Genomic DNA, 22,305 nt, shown 5'->3' with positions numbered 1-22,305 from the left:
TTCATTAACATTCATTTACTATTCATTCACTTATTTTGTAATCTATTAGCATTTTGTTTTGCAAGATAAGCAGTTACAAGGGCCTAAAGTTTAAGAAAAATTTATGGGAGAATAACTTAAAATTGAGAAAATTCAATTCATAAACTTTCTCCCCATGAATTGAGAAGTGATCTCTATTATTAATTAGAATGGGATGATACTAATGCAGGAGCGTAATTTGAGAACTGCTACTATATGGTGAGTTATTGAATACTTTTGATGGAGTAAATAACAATTTTATTATTTCTATTATAAATGTAGAAATTGAGTAGAGAGGCAAAAATATTTTACAGTATTTGCTTGGTAGAACTTAGAAGAAAGGATTCTCTTGGTTCAGATTTTTAATCTTATATGACATCCATTTCCAGAGAGAAACCAGCAGAGTTTTTTAAATCCTTAAGGATATTGTTCTGAATAAATATATTTTACTATGATATGAGAAATGTTACTAAAAAATAACTAGAATATGGTCGAGTAGCCTAGTTTGTGCTTTATTTGCTTGCTAGTTGGGGGAAGTCACAAGTTCTGTAGAAGTTATTTTCAAACATTAGGGAACCTCAAAATTCTTTGGAGGGCTTGTGAAAGCAGATTGTTGAGCTCTATCTCAGAGTTCCTGATTCTGTAGGTGTAGGGTGGGCCCCAAATTTGTATTTCCAACAAGATGTACCAGATTTTAGGACCACTGCTCTATATACCCTGCTCCATTTAACAAGCTCTTGTTTATCTTTCTCCCATTCCTCACAGTGGTTTAACCAAACTTTATCACCTCACACCCATTTTACTCTATCATCCCCACTTTTTCAGCATCCCTACTTTCCTACATTTCAGGGAGAAATTATGGTCATTGGGTATGAACTGCCTCAAGTTCTTATTCTTTTCTTCCAGTTAGTCCTTTTCCATTTTAAGGTTCATCCCACTTCCTGGGCTCTTGATCAAAAACTTTCCCATTTCTTCCAGGATCTAATTCCATCTTTATGTCCTAAAGATTTTGCCATTGGCCCTCCTCTATATCAAGTGTTCAACCTCTTTACCAGCTTCTTCTCCAAAGCTCGTGGACAAGCTCAAGGCCATGATCTTAAAAAATCTATCCTGTGACCTTGAATATTTCTCTAGCTACTCTCTTTCTTCTTCACAGACCAAGTTCTTGGAAAGAATAACACACTTGATTTCTCAACTTCCTTATCTACTCTTCCTTTTTCAAGTTACTACAACCAAGTTTCTAATCCTACCACTTTATGCTGCTTTGGAAAAGGTCATTTTGAACTGGCTAAATCCAATTAACTCTGATTCTTATTTTAGTACCTTTAATTTCTCTTTGAAACTCCTTGCTCTCCTGGTTTCCATGACAACACTGCTTCCTCAGTGTCCTTCATAGGCTCTTCCTCTCCCTCTCCTACTGAATGTGGGCATCTAGAATTCAATCTTTTACTCACTTCTCTTTGTTCTATGCGTGCTCTCTTGGCCATTTCATTGTCTCTCTTGGCCATTTCATTGTCTCTCTTGGCTTCAGTTGTGCCCACAGATCCTCATGAGAATGTTTTCTGGCCAAAGCTGGGAACAGGGCTGAATTCTACATCCAAGTGATGTGTGTGGAATGCTGTACGCTACTGGTTCCCAAACCTAAATGTCCATCTACTCTCTTGAACTCCAGACTTTATTGTCTTCTATCGCCACCATTCTGTCTGGATAGTCCAGTTGGCTACTGGTTTATAGCCACGTGCAATTTCGTTATGGTCAACTTAAACTTACCAAGACTAACTTGCCTCTCAGTAAGTTGAGAAAACTAGGAATCATCCTATTTCCTCTTTGCCTTACGTCCACCCTGATATCTTACCAGTTAGTTACTGGTCCTATAAATTCCACTCCCTTAGTATTTCTTCCATCTGTCATCTTCTATCATTTCCTAGTCCATTGATGTAGCTCAAGCCCATATCAGCTCTTTCCTGAATTGTTAACTTCTTCCAGTTTTTCACCCTTCCAATATTTCTTGCACATTATTGCCAACTTACTAACAGGCAAATTTAATCATGTCATTAAAAAAACATATTTCCAAGTTTCCCCATTTTTTATTAGATAAAGTCCAAATTCCATAAAGTAATGCACAAGACTTTCTATGATCTGGCCCTTCCCAAGTTTCTGGCTTCCTTTCTTACACCCTGTGATCCCATCATACTGGACAGCTTGCAATTCCCTCTAACACACTGTGGCTTTGCTCATGTTACTCCCTCTGCCTAAATAATCCTTCCTCATTTTGTTCCACTATTACTCACTTTTCAAGACTGAGTTTTGAGTCATTTTCTCAATAGTAATAATGCTAATAAAAAACAAGATGTATTAAGTGCATGTTATGTACCAGACACTTTACATACATCCTCACTTTACATGCAATCCTCACAACAAAACTCTGAAGTTTATAATATCCTTGTCATAAATTATGCTAATAAGTGGCATGAAAGCCCATATTTTTGGGGTTAATGAAGTTGTTTGAAGTATATTCTGGAAAGAGAAAATATACCTTATGCTGCATCTATGAAATACTAAAAATAAAGTAACTTGGTCAAAATTTTTGGTATAAATCCCTGATCACTAGCAATTGATCTGAGCATTCCTTAGTCAATACAGGTTTATTGCATCCAACTTCAGAGTATGAACTAGGAATAGCAGGCTGCATTAGCTATACTGTGGTTTATTTCACTCACGGTACTGATTCATTTTGGGCCCTGTTTCCATGTATCATAGAAAAATAAATGTATATGCATAATATAAAATGGAGGCAGTTATTCAAACAATTCACTGAATTAGATCCAGCTTTACATCTAAATTTTTCATTGAAAGTACTTTTGGGAACTGAATGTTTCTGTATATTTGTCTCAACTGAATTCTCTACTTTATTTTCAGGTATTGATAGACACCCCCCGCCAAAAAAAACCCAAAAACAGTTATTGTTTTCTTTTCTTTTCTTTCTTTTTTTCTTTTTTCTTTTTAAACAAGGGAATGTTTAGCTTTCCTCACCTCTTCTTAAAGCAAAAATATTCCTTGACATATGTTAAGTCTAGATGGACCTCTATTATGTGAGCAGGATTCGAAATTAAATTATTATTAAAAGAGTTACAAATACAAACTTTCCTTCATTTCCATAAGAACTTACTTATGATGGCAAAAACATTAAAGATAATACAAACACTGTACTTAATTACTTATTTATGCCTAAAACTGGATTCTTGATCTCTTACACTTGGATTTTTTTTTTTTTTTTTGGCCGCGGCCACATGTCATACGGGATCTTAGTTCCCTGACCAGGGATGGTACCAGCGCTCCTTGCATTGGAAGTGCAGAGTCTTAACCACTGGACTGCCAGGGAAGTCTCTGGATTCTTGATCTCTTATACCCACCCAACATACTCCATCCCCAGGCCTTTCCATCTCAGTTCATGGCAAATTCATTTTTCCACTTTCTCAGAACCCTTGAGAGTCATCCTTAATTCCTCTTGTTCTCTAGAATCCCAAATCCAATCTGTCAGTAAATCACAATGAGTTTCAAACTATATCCAGAATCCAACCACGTCTCATGGCATCTACTGTAACAACCCTAATCCAAGCTACCGTCATCTCTTGCCTGGTTACTGTCTGTGCCTCTACAGACTATTTCCAGCCCAGCAGCCAGAGTAATCATTTTAAACCCTTAACCACATCATGTCAATTCTCTGCTAATAGCCTCCTAGTCCCAGGCACACAGACCTTCCACCATCTGGTCTCCTAGTTCTTCTGTGACCTCATATTACACTATCTTCTTTCTGGGTCACTATTCTTCAGCTAAAATGGCCTCTTGGCTACTCCTGCAACTTACCAGCCCCGTTCCCACTACAGGGCTTTGGCTCGGGTTGTTCTCACTGTCTGGAAGGCTCTTTCTTTAGATATCTACAACTACCTTCTTCACCTTCTTCCTCAAGTCATTATTCAAATGCCACTTCCACAGTGAGCCCTACCCTGCTTGCCCAATACAAATATCACAGTTCTCCTATTTCTCCTGTGCTTTTTCTCATTCCATAATCCCTTCCCTGTTGTATAAAATTGTCCCCCTCTAACACTCATAGCCTTTTAACATATCACACAATTTGGGTATTTATTTTATTGTCCAACTCCTCCTTCTAGAATGTGAGTTTGATGATGGCATGGAGTTTTGTTTTGTTCACTGCTATATCTGCAGCTCCTAGAATAGTGTCAGGTAGGCCCATCATAATAATTGTTGAATGAACGAAATAATTAGCACCTATCACTAACACTCAGCAAATAGACCTTATTTTCAAGGGGAGAAATGTAAAAGTTGTTCATTTCCAGTACAAGAGGTATTATATATTGGATTCTATGGGAATGGGAGCAACTAAGTTTCCATATGTCTAGAGAGTTCAGGGGCCCCATGAAACCCTGATGTTCTATGATTCCTTTCCCATCTAAGTCTCAAAAATGATCATTTTCTAGCAGCCAAGCACTAATTTTAAAAGATCCTGGAGTGTTAAACCTGCAATGAGAGATTCCTAAGAGGATGGTTCATGATTATAGTTCTACAAGCTGCTCAGTACTGCAATTCTTAGCATTTCTTCTCGCATCACTGTGTTGCTCTTCCTACTTCAAAACATATGAATATAATTGGAAGGTATGGGAAGCCAATTTGATTACACTCTGAACAGTTATGTGATGCACCCTCCCTCCAGTGTGTCAATAAATTTGATTAATATATATCTTTTCATGTTGGGCTTTCTTTTGAAATACATAACATCAGTTGATCCAAGTTGGCCTAAAGCAAGAGTCCTGCATAGTCACATAATTTTGGGTAGCATAAATATAAATGCTGAAATTATTGTGTACACCTTTAAGATTCATCTTTTGGTTATTCCTACTTTAAAGAAGCATAGAGTTTTAGGACTACAGGTTTTATGGCATTTGGTTAGATCACCTCATCTTACCGATATGAACACTGAGGACCCATGATATCAAATGACTTGCCCAGGTACCACAGAGCTGAATAATTGTTTTGGTCAGAGCTCCTCGTTCTAAAGATAAAACAAGGTACCTTTGAGATTGCAATTGAAAAAGAGTTCTTAATATCAGGAAATTAACTGACTATAGCAACAATTTCAATATGCCATTCTAAACAATATTCAGTTCTACCTGGTTTATTTCCATGGTGACTACATAAACATTAGAATAGCAAATATAGCAAAGGGTAAAATAATTGATAAACAGGGAAAGAAAAAGCCTCCACAAGCATCCTAATACATGAGAGTCATGGGTCACAAAAGAGTAAGAATTTGCAGGTCACCTGGAGTGAACTGTCCGCACGGCATCCACAAGAGAAGAAACCACTTTATTACAGAGATAGCACCATACTAGGCATGGCTTCTGCTATTATTTGGAGGATTAAGCCTTCTTTTATTATCTAATCTAGTCATCTTTTAGGACGCCAGGAGGCATTTTTGCTTAGGTATGTACCCTTTCTGTTTTCATTAGTCAGTCTATATGAAGGTTATTATACCAGAGGAATGTAAAAATCTACAGTGACAAAGCTTCATTTTCCTTTAATGGCTTTGTTCAAGGGACGAAGACATTTTTGTGGTGTGATGAATTCACTTGGTCTCCTGATGTGTTTTTTCCACATGCTTTGGAAATCACGTGTTTTTCTGAGGGGTGGTAGTCATCAATGTCTTAATTTCAGCACCATTGTTTTAGCTTTGTTATAATGAAGATACCTTAGTAGCATTGATAATTTAGGATCTTTGCTATTAATCGAATGGAGAATCTTTTTGACCCATTGCGGGCAGGAGTGCTCTCAAACTACAAACAAAATTATGACTAAATTCAATTCTTAAAATAGATTTTAACAGATTCCAGGAGGTAGGAACACTAGGGTAACTCATGTGACTGCAAAGCTAAGATCTCCGCCAACAGCAAAAGTCACAATTTCCTAAGAGTGAAATTTTGAGCTCCCTCTACCAGGGCCTGTTTAACTCGGTTTCCCTTCTCCACGGCACACTTTCATGAACTCCTGTTGTGTGTGATTATATGTAGGTTAGACACCAGTGGCTTGAGAGTAAGGTCTGGGTTCTGTCCCGAAAAACTAGGTCAAATCTGGCCTCCATGTGATGCAGGTAAAACTCCCATGAAAATATCAGTACGGCAACACTGACTGAACATAATTATACTTGAAAGGATCTCCTTCCGGGTATATTTCCTTAGATGTACTATTAATATTTTTCTTAATTTTCTTCTATTTTCTTGCTAATGTACTTGAAAGGGCTTTTCAACTATTGTATAAACCAGTCTTCCTTCGTAAGAAATTATGACGATTCTCTCTCACTGTTACTTTCTTCCCCTATACACTTTGCCCATCAGTGGATTGAGCCCTGATTTACACATTATGGTGAGCTTTTACATCTTAAACAAATTTATTCTTTTGGAACTTTATTTAGCAAGTATTTATGTGTTGGGGAGATTAAAGGAGAGCTAAAAACAAAATTAACAAGAGACTCAACTACAATCCACAGACGAAATAACCAAATAATTTGCTATTTTAAACAATGTAAGCGAATAGGAGGAAGGGATTATTTCAGTACACAAATATTCATAGGCAAGAAAATAACTGAAGTAGTAGTGCTTAAAAAAGACTTGATGAGGGTTAGTAGTTGAATCTCTGAAATATAATATTTGACGTCATAGGCATGGACTTAAGTGGGTAATAGTTTTCTTTCCGGAGCAGCTGAAAAGAATGTTAAAAATATAAATAACAAGACCACGTAAAATAAAGCAACTGAAATCACTGTCTTATGACTCTATTATTTAAAGAAATACATCTGTATCAACCAATTCTGAGAGGACAGGATGTACAGCTCAAAAGCGGGAGTGCAAGATTTTAAAATAAGGAGAAGCAGGCTAAAATTCTAAGGAAAAATAAATATAGGATCATCCATTCAGAAGCCTTGAAATAGCAAATAGTTTTCAATAAAAACGTGATCATTAAATGCTTGAGCTTGGTAACATGAATAGGAGGGAAAAATTCGCTGCAGACTATCATCTCCCACTGCCTCTGGAATGACTTTGCGCAGGGGAAGGAAGGATGGGGAGCGGTGATGTGCGAGGGCCGGCGTAAGAGGGGGTGTTTCACGGTCCCAGAAAGGGTCGCATATCCACACCCCGGCACCGCGGTCCTTTGGGGGAGGAGGGTCTTTCTGATGTCTCCGTTTCCCTGCATCGTCCCGGTAAGATCCCGGTTCACCCCAACTGCGCACAAGACTGTTACAGAGACCAATCTCCGCCCTGAAGCTGAAAACAAACTTCCAGCCTCGGTCACTAAGTCCCTCGAAAACCCTAGTCCTCTCAGCTCATTCTTAAGGAGTCCAAGACTGGCCTTGAACATTCTCAGCTCATCTCCACTCATCTCCCAGCAGCCCCCGCTCTAAGGGCCGCCGCGTGGCTCAGTGTCGCCCGCCCCCGGCCCCGCGCAGCCGGCTCCGCGCAGTCCGCACCGCCCGCACCAACGCAGCATGGAAAGCGGCGGCCGGCGCGCTCCGCGGCGCCCCGCCCCCAGCGAGCGTGGCGGAAGTGGCTGCCTAGAGAAAGGAGACCGCGCGCCACCTGGCCGAGCGCGCATGCGCCAGCGCCCGCGTTGAGAGTGGAGGGGGTGTTTGTAGCCCTCCCTCCTCCACCTCCGCCACCCCCGCCCCACAGAGAGAGTCGGGCTCACGCCATCTTGCTCCCCCCCCCCACCCAGTCCGCGCCCAGCCACCCTTTCCCTTTAGACACTCTCAGCCCCCTACCCCGCCCCTTTCCAAGCGTGTCCCGGGCCGCCGCCGCAGAAACCGCACCATCTCTATCCCCACATTCTCCACGCGGGACGCGCAGCCGGGTCTACAAGTGTTCTTAGAACAGAGGTTGTAGGGGTACCGGGGGAGGCGCGGGGGCGGGCGGGGGAGAGGGCTGGGGGCCGGGAGAGGCGCCGAGCCCAGCGTGTCTGGGCCCCGCCCCCTTGCCCCCGGGAGCTGCCGCGGGGGGTCCCGGTCGTTCGCGCGGGAGGCTGAGGGACGCACAGAAGCAGCGTCTCCAGAGGCGCTGGCCCCGCGAGTCGGCCGGGTTCTCCCGCGGCGTGTGGAGTTGGCCTTGACTCCTCCCCGTAGGCGGGTGGGCGTGGGGCCAGGGGAGCGGGGCGGGCGAGCGGGAGCGGGCGTCGCTGGGTGTGTTCAGAAGCACCTTCCGCGTGTCATCTAGGTCGTGTTTTGGGGGGAAGAATTCTTAAACAAGGAAATTGTAGCTTTATGGGCGAGGTGGAAGAAGAGTTAGGTAGCGTTAGTAGAAGTGTAGCATCCAGGAAAAGGAAAAGATCGACTCCTTTCTCTCTGGGGTGAGCCCACATCTGTGACCCCTGGGGAAATTATTTAGCGTGTCTTTGGCTGGGTGTTCTGGTCTGTAAAATGGGGATAGTAATAACCTAGCTCAGAATTGTGAGCATTAAATGAGGTAATACAGGTTAATGCTTATAACAAGCTCCAGGCACTGATCAATTACCTGTCATTTTTATCTCCCTGTTTAAGGAATTCAGAATGACTGTGACCTGGCTTTCTAAGTGGAAAAATCAAGAAACTGGTGTGGATTTTTATAGGGGCAGTGGAATGTAATATCTGACACTCAGAGGCGATCCTGGAAATGTGTTGTTAACGTACACGTGGATAAATGAGCTTAACTCCGTGAGGCTATAGAAACTTTAAACTCTTTCGTTCCAGAGAAATGAGGATGTATTTATCTGGGAGGAGAGGACGTAGGGTTTTAGTATATGTGAGGACAGAACTTTGGAAACAGAATTAAATTACCTCTGTAAAGATTTACTTGAAGACCAAATTGAGGATGGAACTTGTGGAATTTCTGGTGGATGTTTTAGAGAGGCTGGATTTCACTGAATGTTATGAATAATTTTCTGATAGTTACTACTTTGCAAAAATAAAGTGCACTTCATTGTGTTATTGCAAGTTTCTTATCTCTGGGAATATTCAAGAAAAGATCTAGAGCAGCCTAGGTCTAGAGCAGCCCTGTCCAATGGAACTTTCTATCGTTGTGGAAATATTCTGTAATCTGTGCTGTCCTAATATGGTATCCACTAGACACAAGTGGCTCTTGAGCCCTTGAAGTGTGGCTAGTAGTGCACTGAGGTATTTAATTTTTAATTTTATTTTAATTAACTTAAATATAAATAGCCACATGTGGCTAGTGGCTGCCTTATTGGACAGCATAGGTCTAGAATCTAGCCTTTGAGACCTTTTCCAGTTCTTGATTTTGTTGAGTTTTAAGTCAGAGAAGCCAACTCTTAGAACATTTGTTGCTTTAGGGAATTATAATTATATTCAAATAATGCCTTTCATTCAAATACTGTAGTTCAAAGCTTGGGTCTGTTAATACTTACTTACAGCTTGAAAATTAAAGCAAAGCATTCTTTTGACTCCTAGGTTGTACGGCTAACGGCAGATTTGTTTGGAGAGTCATAATAATACTAAGTGGAGTTTCCTTTAATCATTGTACTGTTTCGTGACTGTGGGTTTCCACTATCTTTTATCACTAGTTTTCAGTGAAAACCTTTCAACTCTTTTACTCCTGAGTTTTTTTAGTTTGAAAGATGGTGCTTTTTCCTTAACTTTTTGTATAAAAAACAATTTGATAAATTATAGTAGTAAACTGAGCGTTGGGCCATTTCAGAAGTAGTTTTGTGGTTATTGGTATTCAAAACTTTTGAAGAGATAAGTCTGAAATTTGGCAATATTTTGCAAGATTGCTTTCTTTGAAATACATAGAGTGGTTTTTTTCAAGCAAATGTTTATAAAGTTAAGTTTGAAAGAAAAACATAAAAAAAAACCCCCACTTTGTTTATAGATAACACACCCTTAACTCTGGCCTGATGTTTGTGAAGTGGTACCCTTGGTCTCAAGGCTGATGATAATCCTTGGATCTGCAACAGAAACTTAAAGCTCACGAATTAAGCATATACAAAGAGTAGTCCGTAACACACGAATCAAAATGGGTTGCTCTTATGTATACCCTGCTTTTTCTGGGGCAGTCATGGTTTAGAGTCTGTTTGTCTCAGGATAATTATTAATAGAACTCCTTTCATTTTCAAAAATGTTCCAGTTGGGTCTACTTAATAATATGGTCACCCTCCTTTCAGGCTTGTTGAAATTTGGAATATATGATTTTAGGAGGATTAAGCGTACTGCAACCTCAGAAATGTACTTGCTTTAAAGTAGTGACAACTTTATTGCTTATGTGCTTAAATAACAGATGAGCTATCTGGAATAAGGCCAGCAAGTGACCTGTCCATTTAAGCCACAGGTAATTAAAATTTTCTACTTTTCTCCATATAATTGGATAGAAAACTTGGGCAGCTTGATTTTTGGTTCTCTCTTGGTTTTTGGTGTAGGAATCTGCAGAGAAAGTTAGGCCATGCCAGTTAAATCAGAACATTGAGTATTCTTGTTGAAAATAATACCTGTTTTACTTTATGGTGAGGTTGAATAGTGAAATTAGTTAGACATATACTTATTATATTAAAGACTGGTTTTGCTGATGGCTCACCTAAATAGTAAAGAAAAATAATTCTACTTAATGTTTTATTGTATTAATTGAATTTATACTGTAGTGGATAAAATATTTTATTGAGAGTCAAACACATTTGGTTTGATTCCTTACTGCTGAGGGTTAAATGAAGTAACCCATGTGATGTGTGTTGGGTGCAGCGAAGCACATAAGAAGTATATACTCAGTATATATTGGCTGGCTGCTCTAGCCTTAAGTTTATTGAATAATGGATCGGGAGAGAGAGTAATGTTCTGAGATGCATTGTGGATAGGTGCAAAGAGCACTTAAAACTAATTCCAGAATCTAGATGTAGCCCTTTTCTGCCCTCATTCTCTCTGTGTGATTTCAATTAAGGTATTTAACTTTTTTGAGTCTCAATTTCCTCATCAGTAAAACGGAATTCGTACCTAACCTTATCCCACCTCCTCCCAGGATCGCTGGAGGCTTCAGATGAGAATTACGTAAATTGTTGTATTGTTTTACAGACATTTAACTATTTAACTGGTTTCCTCTCAACTTGTCTACCGACTACCTCCAGTAAATCTGCAAAAACTGTTTACACATATTTTAATTTGTGAAACAGCATAGAGTGTAATAGACACTGTTACCTAAGATCATTCTCTTTGACAAACAATACTGTACGCCCCAGTAATGGTGCTATATTGATCTGGTTACAGTATATTCCCTGTACAGAACAACTCCATACTACTGCTAAGGGAGAACCAGCATTTTCATGGGCACTTGATGTGTTCCAGACTAATGCTCCATCTCATTTATTTATCCAAACATGTCATTCCCACTTAATAGGTGATACTGATGAGTCTCTTACTTTCTGGAACAGATCTGTAAGTTTTTTTTGCATTATACTACTGCCTCTGATAGAATCTGACTGATAGTGGATACTGAAGGTTAAATAAGGTTATGAATATTAAAATAACATGCTAACTGGCTTATAGTATATACTAGTTGCTGAAAAACTGTGTTCATTGAATTCATAGGGCAGTAAATATAAAATATTATACAAATATAAACTATTTAAAAATCTTGAAGTGTACTTTTGCTATTTCAAATGCTATAGCAGTTTTATGACTGAATCCTTTATATTTTACTTTAGTCATATTATTTGTTTCTGAATCTTTAAAAGACTATTCCTAATCATAATATTCTTCCCCTGAGAATATACGTGTTTAATAATACTTTGTGATATGTTTTCAAGAAGCTATACTTTTGCTTGGATTCTTCATCATCATCGTCATCATCATGAACTGAGTGCTTTCTAGGTACCAGGCCCTGTCCTAAGTGCTTTGTATGCATTACTTGATGTCACCTATGAGAGGAGTATTTTTAATCTCCTTTTTAAAGATGAGGGAACTGAGGCAGGGAGGTGATGTGACTTGCCCAAGGTCACCTGGTAAGTGTTAGAGCCTGTGTTTGAATTCCAGAGCCCAGCTCTTTACAGCTAAACTGTGAGTCGGCATAGACAGATACTTCACAACAAAGTTCACTATGACAGACACATTGTGGAGGTCTTGTGAGTTAATTATAATCAACTTTTATTTGTGTGTTCCTTGTGGGATAGTAGAAAGAACTCTGGACCAGGAGTCAGGGGACCTCAGTTTTAGTCCCAGCTGTATCACTAAATAGTGATGTGTCCTTGGGCAGTTCAAGAAACCCCTCTGGACTTCAGTATCCTCACCTGAAAAATGAGGGATTTGGATGAAATTAGTGATTTTCAAACTGTAGTTCTGAACGTCAGCTGTCTTTGGCCCCCCCTCCCGCCAATTTCCATAGTTATACTTTGTCTGTTATAGTTGTTTATCCATCTGCCTAAGATTTACTTTTAAGCAAAGAATTCCTGAACTTAACTTTTAAAGTCATCAGTCTCCAAGAAAACTTAATGACAAGTCCCCTGGCTACTATGTGTACAACTTCTCAGTAATTCCATATTATTTTAGTGTGTTAAAACTAAGGCACTAAAATGGTAGGGGATTGGTAAATTTAAAAAAAATATGTATGTAGATGGACTGAATATTTCAGGTTACCTGGGATCAAAGCCTGTTTTTTGTGTTAGATTTGTTACCTTCACCCAGTGTTTTTACTCTTAGCTTCTTCATGAATAGGGGGGAGATACATGCCTAAGAGGGTGGTTGTGAAATATGTGAGCTAATACAGGCGAAAGACCCCTTATAAACTCCGAAATGCTTATACAAATTCACTTCTTTTTTACATGCCTCCTCCAGTAAATCTCCCACTCCTTTTTAGTCACATGAACTGTGTTTTTAACCACATGAGATCTTTTGTTGAATTGTTTATATTTAATATGGACTTCTCATAAGGTTTAATATTTCTAAAATGTGAATCTGGACTGGAAGAGAATCGATGTTTAAGAGAGCTCCTTTTTTGACATCCTTGTCAAATACACTTACTTCTTACTATTAGAAGTATAATTGATTCCAAATTTTTGCATATATCTGGAACGTTAACCATTGTCACTCAATTATATAATATTTTATGTAAAAACAACAGTGTTTTCAATATTGGAAAAATAAGCTTGCCATTTTTTCAGGGTTTGGATGTCACGTATTTTAGGATGATCTGATAGGCCCGTTGGCAGTGCACTTTACGAACCATTTTTGCAAAGAGTAAAATTTATTTTGAAACTCAGTATTTCTTTGAGAGTACTGGATATGAAAGCACATGGAGTAGAAACCTACATTAATATCAGACTAAAGAAGAAAAATATAATAATAGAACTTCACGTGTCTCTGAGCAGTGTGTCACGGCTTCTGTGTCTGTAGGTTTAAAAAAATTATCGCTCATGTAGCCAACTGAGATAAGTAAACTCAGTTTACAATCCGTCTGTCTATAGGGAATTTTCATAATTTACAGGTGTTTTGATGTTTTCAATTCACGTATATTTTTTGAGCGCCCATTATGTTGCAGCCACTCTTCTTTACAACACTCCTCTGAGACAGGTAGAAACTATTCTTGACGGATGGAGAAACTGAACTTGAGAGATTAGTTGATCGTTATTACCAGGTTCTACTGTGTTGATTAACTTGAATTGGGGCATATATAAATATGTTGGAATTATCATTGTGTTATTCCAAAACTAGGTATAGAAGTTTTAAAATTTTGCACATTTTAATTTGTTTTTTTTATTTTTTGCATTCTCAGTGATTGAATGATCGTTTGGTATTATTTTTGCACAGCAGGAGAAATTTAGATCATGATGTAACTTGAGTTTTTTTTTTGACAACAAAACTAAAATATAGTGTCTAATAGTGTTGGCTTAACCATAATCGCTGCCTGCCTTTGGAGTTCTATGAAAATGAAAATGTTCTGATTATAATAGTTTTCTATTAATTTATATTATGTGGGGTGCTCAGATTATGAGTGATTGAAATTGAGACTGTAGATGCTCAGAATCAGTACATAGGTCTGCTGAATTAATATTTCTCAGGAGTGAATGTAAAAATTCCACTGTCTTTTAGTAAATGGGTAGACTGATGGATTTCACAATCCAGATTTTTGACACTGTTTTGAGGGTGTTGTAACTAGTAATAACGTTTTCAACTCTGAGTTATTTTAAGCTGAAGGTGTTTCATGGTATTTCTTCTTTGGTCATTTAGTCACTAAAAATATGAGCTATAACTAGAAATGCAGTAACATGTTCATTACATTTTTGTTTAATTCACATTTGTGATGTATAACTTTACTACAGTTAAAATTTTTTTGTCGTGGCATTTTCTGAGAAAAGGGGCATATCCTTAAATTCCATTATTGTTATTAAAAGATGTCAGTTTTTCTACTCTGGAACAGAATTTTACAGGTGTGACATAGTATTGGCTACTGGCTTAATAATCAGGTTTAAATATAAGTATTAATCAGAGATGAACTTATTCCCTGAGTTCACATTTAAACTGTGGCATGTTGAAATAATCTGGGTCTCCATCTGCACATCTGAATTCATTTTGTAAAATATGGCAAACAGCTGCATTTCAATTGAAAGCTAAAACAACTGCAGGACATTAACCCATTGAGAAGATTACAGTAGGTTTTCAGTTCCATGTTAACTGTATTTATTAGAGAAAATTGACTTGAGTGCTTCTGCTTTTAACCGACATTTTTTTTTAAAATGTCCGGGAGATGGGAAATAAAGCATTGGAATGATAGGACTTTGATGTGTAAAGAAGTTAATGTCTAAAGAAGTTAATTATCTAAAACATCAAACAAAATGTGTGCACAGGAAATAATTATTTTAAAGATTCTAATGCACTATCAGCTCATGATGTCAAGAAAAATGTTATTCACCTGTTTGATTTAAGAAGTAAATAACTTGACTATGAAAGGATGATCGTGGTTATAATAAACTAAGATTGGGATTTTTTCACTCTTACCAATACTCTTGATACGAAACATTTGCAGTAGGGGCACAACCTAAGAAAGCTGGGGTTTTAGTATGAATTTACTTTCTGAAATGTCTCTTCTTCAGAGAGTGTTAAAGCAAGGTGACTGGATTTGCAGAATGAAAGGGGTCAATAACTCCAGCAGTGTCTCAGGATAATCCCAAGAATGACATGCCTTCAAATCTGACATGAGTCAACTTAAATCATAGACGGGTTAATACATAATCTTTGAGTTTAACATCTTCTCCAGGATGTCATATCTCTGTCAGTCTTCTCTTGGGACAAGTGAACCATTTTCTAAGGTCACTGGAAAGTCAAGTTCCTTTTTGAACTTGCTTTCCTGTCTTATTATTCCCAAATCTTGGACTGATGATGCGATTTTTTTTTTTTTAACCTGAGTTCCAAATGGTGTTGCTTCTTTTCCTCTATTATTTGTAGAAAAAAGTACTTATTCCAAAAAAGTCTTTGTGAACAAATAGGACAAATTTACGCTTAAAAAGACCGATGGTCTTTCATAGCACTAGCTTCTTTATGTGTTTTAGAACTTTGGTTTTCAGGTTCAGTTTGAGTGAAACTTTCTTCCTTCTCTTTCTCTGCTCTTGCAGTCTCTGTCTAGTGGTTTTCGCCTGGTTCCTAGGGACCTTAGGTTAGACCAGGGCTTATATTGGCAGAGAGTTGGTCCTGCCACAGAATGATATTGGGACATTCCGGATCTAGCCACCCAGCTACTGTGCCGCTTGTCTTAGGTCTCTGTCCTTTTGCCTTCTCAAAAGCTTCATATGTGGCCCATCTCAGGCAGTGGTTTGTAGTAGTTAATTTTTTCAGCTTTCATTCATGGGACCCAGCCTTTCCATCTCAGCCATCAGTGAATGACCCTGGTTCAAGTTTCCTTTATCAATTTTAAGCCTCCATTGCCCACAGAAGTGGTCAGATTAGAGGATGTATTAAGAAGATAGATTTGATAGCAGTGTGGGGAATGAACTGAGCTGCAAAGAGAGAAGCTATAAATAGAGCTCAACAAGAAAGGGAGGAGGTAAAAACATAAAGTAGAATTTATTTGGCTTCTTACAAATTATAGGGTGCAGGAGAAGGAGTCAAAGATGATGACTGAGATTTTAAGCCAGGCTGACTAGTAGCAGTAGTGATGTCAGTGTGAAAACAGAACTTATTTTATAAGGAAACTTAATTAATATTTGTTGAATTGTATTGAGGTCTTTTAGTGAAAATATTCAAGTTTCTTAAAGTTTGTGATTATGAAATAAGGATAATCTAAATTTGTCACAAAGAAGCTTTTAGCAGATCAAGAAAGGGAAAATTCTTGAGTTCTTTCTGTTTATAATAGTTAACATTGTGTACTGACTGTGCTAAGAACTATTCTGAATGCTTTGTTTATGTTAGTTCATTTAATCCTCACAACAACCTTAAGAGTGTGCGATTATCATTCCTGTTTTACAGATGAGGAAACTGAGGCAGAGACGTTAAGGAACTTGCCCCGAGCCCTAGTAAAGTAGTAGAGCTGGGATTCTAACCTAGGCAGTCTGACTTCTGACTCCTAATTATTTTACTGTACTTAAATTTCTCAGTACTGCTTTACTTTATTATATATTTTAAATCTGTTAATTCTTCTTTAATCAGCAAAGTATTTTTTAAAGAAAATCATAGTATTGCAAAATTTATATAAACATGAAATAATAACTAACATTTATTGAGCACTTACTGTGTCCTTGAGGTAAAAGCCTGAGGCTTTTATCTACTTCTATTACCTTAATGTTATTTTCACTAATTCTTGTTTGTGGGACTGCCACATGTAATAAATAAAATGACGTATATTAGGATTAGCATCTAGTTTTCCCATTATGCATCAGCTTAATTTTATTGGGAAAAAAGTCACATTTTATTTTATTTTATTTTTTATTTTTTTAAAAGTCACATTTTAAATTGATGAGTAATTTAACCATAAGATTATAAAATATCACAATGCTTACTTGTGATCTACTGATTGGCTTTATTTGTATTATTTGTATTCTAGGCTGTGGTTCAAACGGGAATTAGATTATGTTTTGGTTTTCTAATTTTGTATCTTACAGGTGTGCAACTCTTTCTTTAAATGAAATCTTACTTGGGACCCCAATATATGAAATAGAAAAATCAGAATTCTTGTGTTCTGGGTGGAACTGCTTGGGGGCCACTGGGAGCTCACTGAAATATTGCTGGGGAATCTTTGGGCTCCATGGAATGGAGTTTGAAAACCACTGAACTTTATTAAAATATTTTAATGAGTATTTTTCTTCCAATACTTATTACAAAATATGTAATGAAAAGTTTATCACCCAAGTGAGTAATTTTTTTACATCATATTTGACTAAGCAGTTTTCTACCTTACTATTTCATTTTAATAAAGAACAAGTATGGACAAATCAGATTTACGTAAAACAAATCAGAATTTAAAAAATTTCTATACTTTTTGAAGTAACTTATAATTGCTTCCATTTTCCATGCATTTACTTATAGCCAAATACATTTTGTAAGCTGAGTTCTCTTCTTTATTTAGATGAATAACACGGCAGCCAGCCCAATGTCTACTGCCACTTCAAGTAGTGGAAGAAGTACAGGGAAGTCTATAAGCTTTGCAGCAGAATTGCAGAGTATGATGTAAGTATGGCTCTGTATCTCAGTTATTACTATTTTAAGTTTATTCATGTTGATAAAAGACAATAGAAATAATGATATTTATAAAAATTAACTTGGAAATTTGTACTTAAGTACAAATGAAATAGTCTAATAACATTTTAAGTAGCCGTATACGGAAGGGACAAATTGGTTAAAAATGCTACAGTGATACTGTATTCAAAAAGTAAGTATTGGTTCATCTTCATAAAAGAATGAATACTCATGTAGACATTTGTGCTCTGATTATTATCTGCCCAAATCTGTGTTATGGATTGCTTATTGCTATTTTAGTTTTAGATTTAGAAAATTTTGACATTGATTATATTCTTGGATAGTTGGAAATGTTTTCACAGAGTTCTCAGTTTTTCTCACGTGTCAGTCATAATCATTCTGTGAGCCTAATTTAGTTTTCAGTTTTGATAATATTTGAAATCACTGTGTTTCAGAACTTGAGAAAAAACTTAGGACATTTAAAAAACACATTTATTTAGTTTTTGAGAAATTGCATAGTCATTAACATTTCTTTCCTAAAGCTCTTTTCAGCTTGATTTCTGGCTTCTTTCATTGAGTGAGACTGCATATCTTGATTTGATGAGAGGTGGCGTATTTATCAAAAATGTCTGCTGGTGCATATTAGTTTTTCTTTATTATTGGTCCAGGAGACAATTTTCTGCATAAGGGGGACAACACATTAGAGCCCTTATTGGTCCAGGAGACAATTTTCTGCATAAGGGGGACAACACGTTAGAGCTCTTCTTTTCCTATGGATACATTATTCATGACATACCCAGCAATTTTAAAAGAATGTTTCTGTTGAAGGTTTAAATGGGTGTATATTGATAGCCTTCATAGTGGATTAACTCCACTTTGTGATGATTATTGTTCAAAGGAAAAATGAGTTTGAGCATATATCTAATGGTTGCTTGGTAAACATACTTTAAACAGCATCAAAAATGTTCAGGTCACAGGTTCTCAAACTTTGGCCTCGGGATCCCTTTATACTCTTAATTATTGAAGACCTTAAACAGGGTTTGTTTATGTGAATTGTTTCTATTCATATTTATTGCTTAGAGTTTAAAACTGAGAAATAAAAATTATTTACTAATTTATTTGAAAAAATAATAAACCTATGATATGTTAAGTGATATATGCCCTATAAAATAGTTATATTCTAAAACCAAGAATTGGTAACACATTTTGTTAGCTAAGATGAGACTAATAAAATGTGTTAATTTAGGAGTTGTATGAGGTGAGGCTGTCTGTTAAATTGTGGAAAATGTTAAGGGTTTATGCTTGTATATACTTTTGTATGTTTAAATTTTTTAGCTATGGTTTAGTAGCTTTATGTTAAACTTTTATGTTGTACTATGTTGATTATGTTTAAAAATACTAGACATGTTTTAGAATGTTTATAGTAAAGTGAGGAAATTAATTTTCCTGTAGAGCCAATTCATTGATCTGCTTTGTATTTTTAAAAACTTTTAATTTTGAAAATTTCAAACTCATAAAATTATTGTAATAGTATAATGAACTCCATGCATCCATCACCAGACTAACGCTAATTGTGTTTTGCCAGTCTTCTTCTTTTTTTTTTTAATTAATTTATTTTACTTTATTTTATTTTTGGCTGCGTTGGGTCTTCGTTGCTGCTCGCAGGCTTTCTCTAGTTGCGTCGAGCAGGGGCTACTCTTCGTAGCAGTGTGTGGGCTTCTCATTGCGGTGGCTTCTCTTGTTGGGAGCACGGGCTCTAGGTGCACAGGCTTCAGTAGTTGTGGTGAGCGGGCTTCAGTAGTTGTGGCCCTTGGGCTCTAGAGCGCAGGCTCAGTAGTTGTGGTGCATGGGCTTAGTTGCTCCGCGGCATGTGGGATCTTCCTGTACCAGGGCTCGAACCTGTGTCCCCTGCATTGACTGTGCCACCAGGGAAGCCCCTTGCCAGTCTTCTTTAACCTTTCTCTCTACTCTTCACTTTTTTTTTAATGAAATATTTTAAAGCAAATCCCAGACATCATATTTCAAATTTGGTGTTATTTATTAAAACAATGTATTTATTAGTAGGTAAAAAAACATGCTTTATAGTAGAGGTCAGCAAACTGTGGCCATAGACTGGCTGCTTGTTTCTGAAAATAAGATTTTATTGGACCACAGTCACACTCATTATTTATCTGTTATCTATTGCTGCTTTCATGCTACATGGCAGAGTTGAGTATTTGTGACTGACACCATATGGCCTGTAAAGCTGAAAATATTTACTATATGGCCCTTTACAGAAAGTTTGATGACCCCTGATCTATAGAAACAGCTCTCTGTAAGAAGAAAGCCGGATTTCCTTTTGTCATTTATACTTAGGAGAGGTTCTACTTAGCGCATTGGATAGACTGCAGGCCACTTAAGAAAACAGAAAAAAATAAAATAAAAGCTAAATTCAGCACTTTCTTATGAAATACTTTTGCAAACATCTTCCCAACTAATGTGCTTAAGCTAGATTCAGAATGCGAAAGTTATTGTTGGCCACAGCTTTGGAAGAAATGTACATTTTCCTTCTATTTCAGACCTCATAGAGAGGCCACTCCTAATAGTTATACATTCATCATTTATAGTCTGAAGTTATTTTTTCTTCTTATGAATTGCTTCATAGAACAGGAAAATAGGGCCAAGATTAGGGGAGTCCTTTTTTTATTTACCAATATTTTCTATTGGCATGAGGTTTTCAGGCTTTTGATTATGTAAAATTAGAATCAATATGCATTTGATCCTTGCTTATGTGATTTTAAATGAGAAAGTGCAGACTTAAGTCTCTGTGTTAATCTTGTGTTGTAGGAATTTCATTCTGTGGATCTCTACTTTTTTCCCCCTGCATTTTCACAGTTCTTCTAAGCCTGTTTGTGTTGTATATTGCTGTTTTTTAATCCTCTGGCTGCTGTCTTCCCTGCCCATTCACTGCTAATGAGCTGGTTTTTCTTGGCTCCATGCCCTCTAAATAAGTAACAGGATTGTAGTGTCATTTCCAGGGAATGGCTTCACTGAAAGGCATCTAGTTGTCAGGCACAAATGTGATTGTCAGGATCTGCTATTAAATATAGAACTGGCAGCCGGTTTGTTCTCCTATTAGAGCCTTGATGGGACTGACCACATTTTAAGTTCGGGTGAGAAATACTACGACTGCAGCATTCTCTAGGAAATGCTTCTACAGATTTTAAACTAGAGGATTGGTGGTCAGACAGTTGCTGGTGGGTTGTGGATGACAGCAGCTTTCCCTTACCTAGTGCATGTAACTGAGCACGTTTGCTATATGCTCCTTATCACAGCTCTTAGAATAACATGTGCTGGAAGGGTCCAGAGGCTTTTCATTTTTAAGTTATTGAACTCAAGTAGCCTGTAAATTAGAAAGTGAAATCTTTTCAATCTACATTGTAGGTATTTTGACAGACTTCTTAAGAATTTAAATTAATTTAAACTCACTTGAAGGAATCTTCATTGGACTTTCTTTTCCTTATTTTACTCATTTATAAATTTCTTTGCCTTGTTATATTGTACTTTTGCAGGTTTGTAGGCCTGGTAATAATGTCAGGTTTCACTGCTTGGTAGCGTTTAGTAATTCTCATGTGACCAAATTTAAAAAAAAAAAAAAAAGGATTTTGTTTGTATGCTACTTACATTTTATAAGAATACTTCCAAATGAAAATTTCATCCTTATTTAAAATCCACAGATTGAAAAGAAAATTTCTAAATCAGAGTTTATTATAAACAATAAAATTCACTCTCTTAGTTACACTATTCTGCAAGTTTTGCATTTTTTTAAAAAAAATCAACATTATTAAGCCCCTATATAGCAGGACCTAAATGCCTTCAAGATAGTCTAGCAGTAGAGAAGGGTTGTGGAGACTAAAAATTGTCTTGTAATAGGATGTGAAAAAATCCATGGTAATACAAAGGAGGGAATGATCAACTTCTGAGTGTAAGCTTCCTAACTTTAGGTCTGTACTTTTGACTGCTTCCTGAACGTCCATTAAGTATTCTGTTAGCACCTCAAACTTAGTATATCCAAAACTGAGCTAATAATTTTCTCAGTAAGATTCGCTTCTCTTGGGAATTTTTGAGATAAATAGCAACAACCATTTATTCATTGCTACACTAGAGTAGGACATAGTTGTATACGTGAAATGGTATCATTTGGCTGTTATTTAACATTATGAAGTTATGTGCTGTGAAAGAATGTATTCCCAGTTCTATCCTTACCTTAATCTGACTTTAAAGGGACCTAATATATAAATGAATCAATTAGTAATAGATGTTTATTAAACTGCCACAGGGTTCCTTCAAACATTGAGTTTCCCTGGTGCATTTAAGGTTTTCAGGAAACTGGAGGAAAGAAATTCTTAATGGTAAAAAGTGCTAACATTAATATATTATAGTTTCAGAGATGTTTTAATAATGCCAGTGATAATAGCGAATGCTCTTATGTGTACCAGGCATTCTCCTGAGTACTTCCACATACCATTTCATTTACTCCTCCCACAGCCCTATGAGGATACTGTTAGTCCCTTTTATAGATGGGGAAACTGAGACCCAGAGGTTCC

General features: G+C 37.1%; 2 protein-coding genes across 17 annotated transcripts in view; one reads left to right on the top strand and one right to left on the bottom strand.

Moving 5' to 3' along the window:
• Positions 1–22,305, bottom strand: part of RUNX2 (RUNX family transcription factor 2) — a 314,463-nt gene that overhangs the window by 257,276 nt on the left and 34,882 nt on the right. The window lies entirely within an intron of this gene.
• SUPT3H (SPT3 homolog, SAGA and STAGA complex component) overlaps positions 7,756–22,305 on the top strand; it is a 427,459-nt gene continuing 412,909 nt past the window's right edge. For 4 of the 13 annotated variants that reach the window (XM_057554399.1, XM_057554401.1, XM_057554400.1 and 1 more), the window contains exons 1-2: positions 7,759–7,963; positions 17,610–17,710. In XM_057554399.1, the coding sequence (XP_057410382.1) occupies positions 17,610–17,710 (101 nt within the window). In that variant the 5' untranslated portion in view covers positions 7,759–7,963. Of the gene's footprint in view, positions 7,964–8,112; positions 8,211–8,284; positions 8,431–10,352; positions 10,404–17,609; positions 17,711–22,305 lie in introns of those variants that run through there. The other 9 variants (XM_057554403.1, XM_057554402.1, XM_057554391.1 and 6 more) reach the window with 8 other exon arrangements.

Source organism: Balaenoptera acutorostrata, chromosome 10, assembly GCF_949987535.1.
Source record: "Balaenoptera acutorostrata chromosome 10, mBalAcu1.1, whole genome shotgun sequence".
Classification (NCBI taxonomy): domain Eukaryota; kingdom Metazoa; phylum Chordata; class Mammalia; order Artiodactyla; family Balaenopteridae; genus Balaenoptera; species Balaenoptera acutorostrata.
This window is presented reverse-complemented; position numbering and strand designations above follow the sequence as displayed.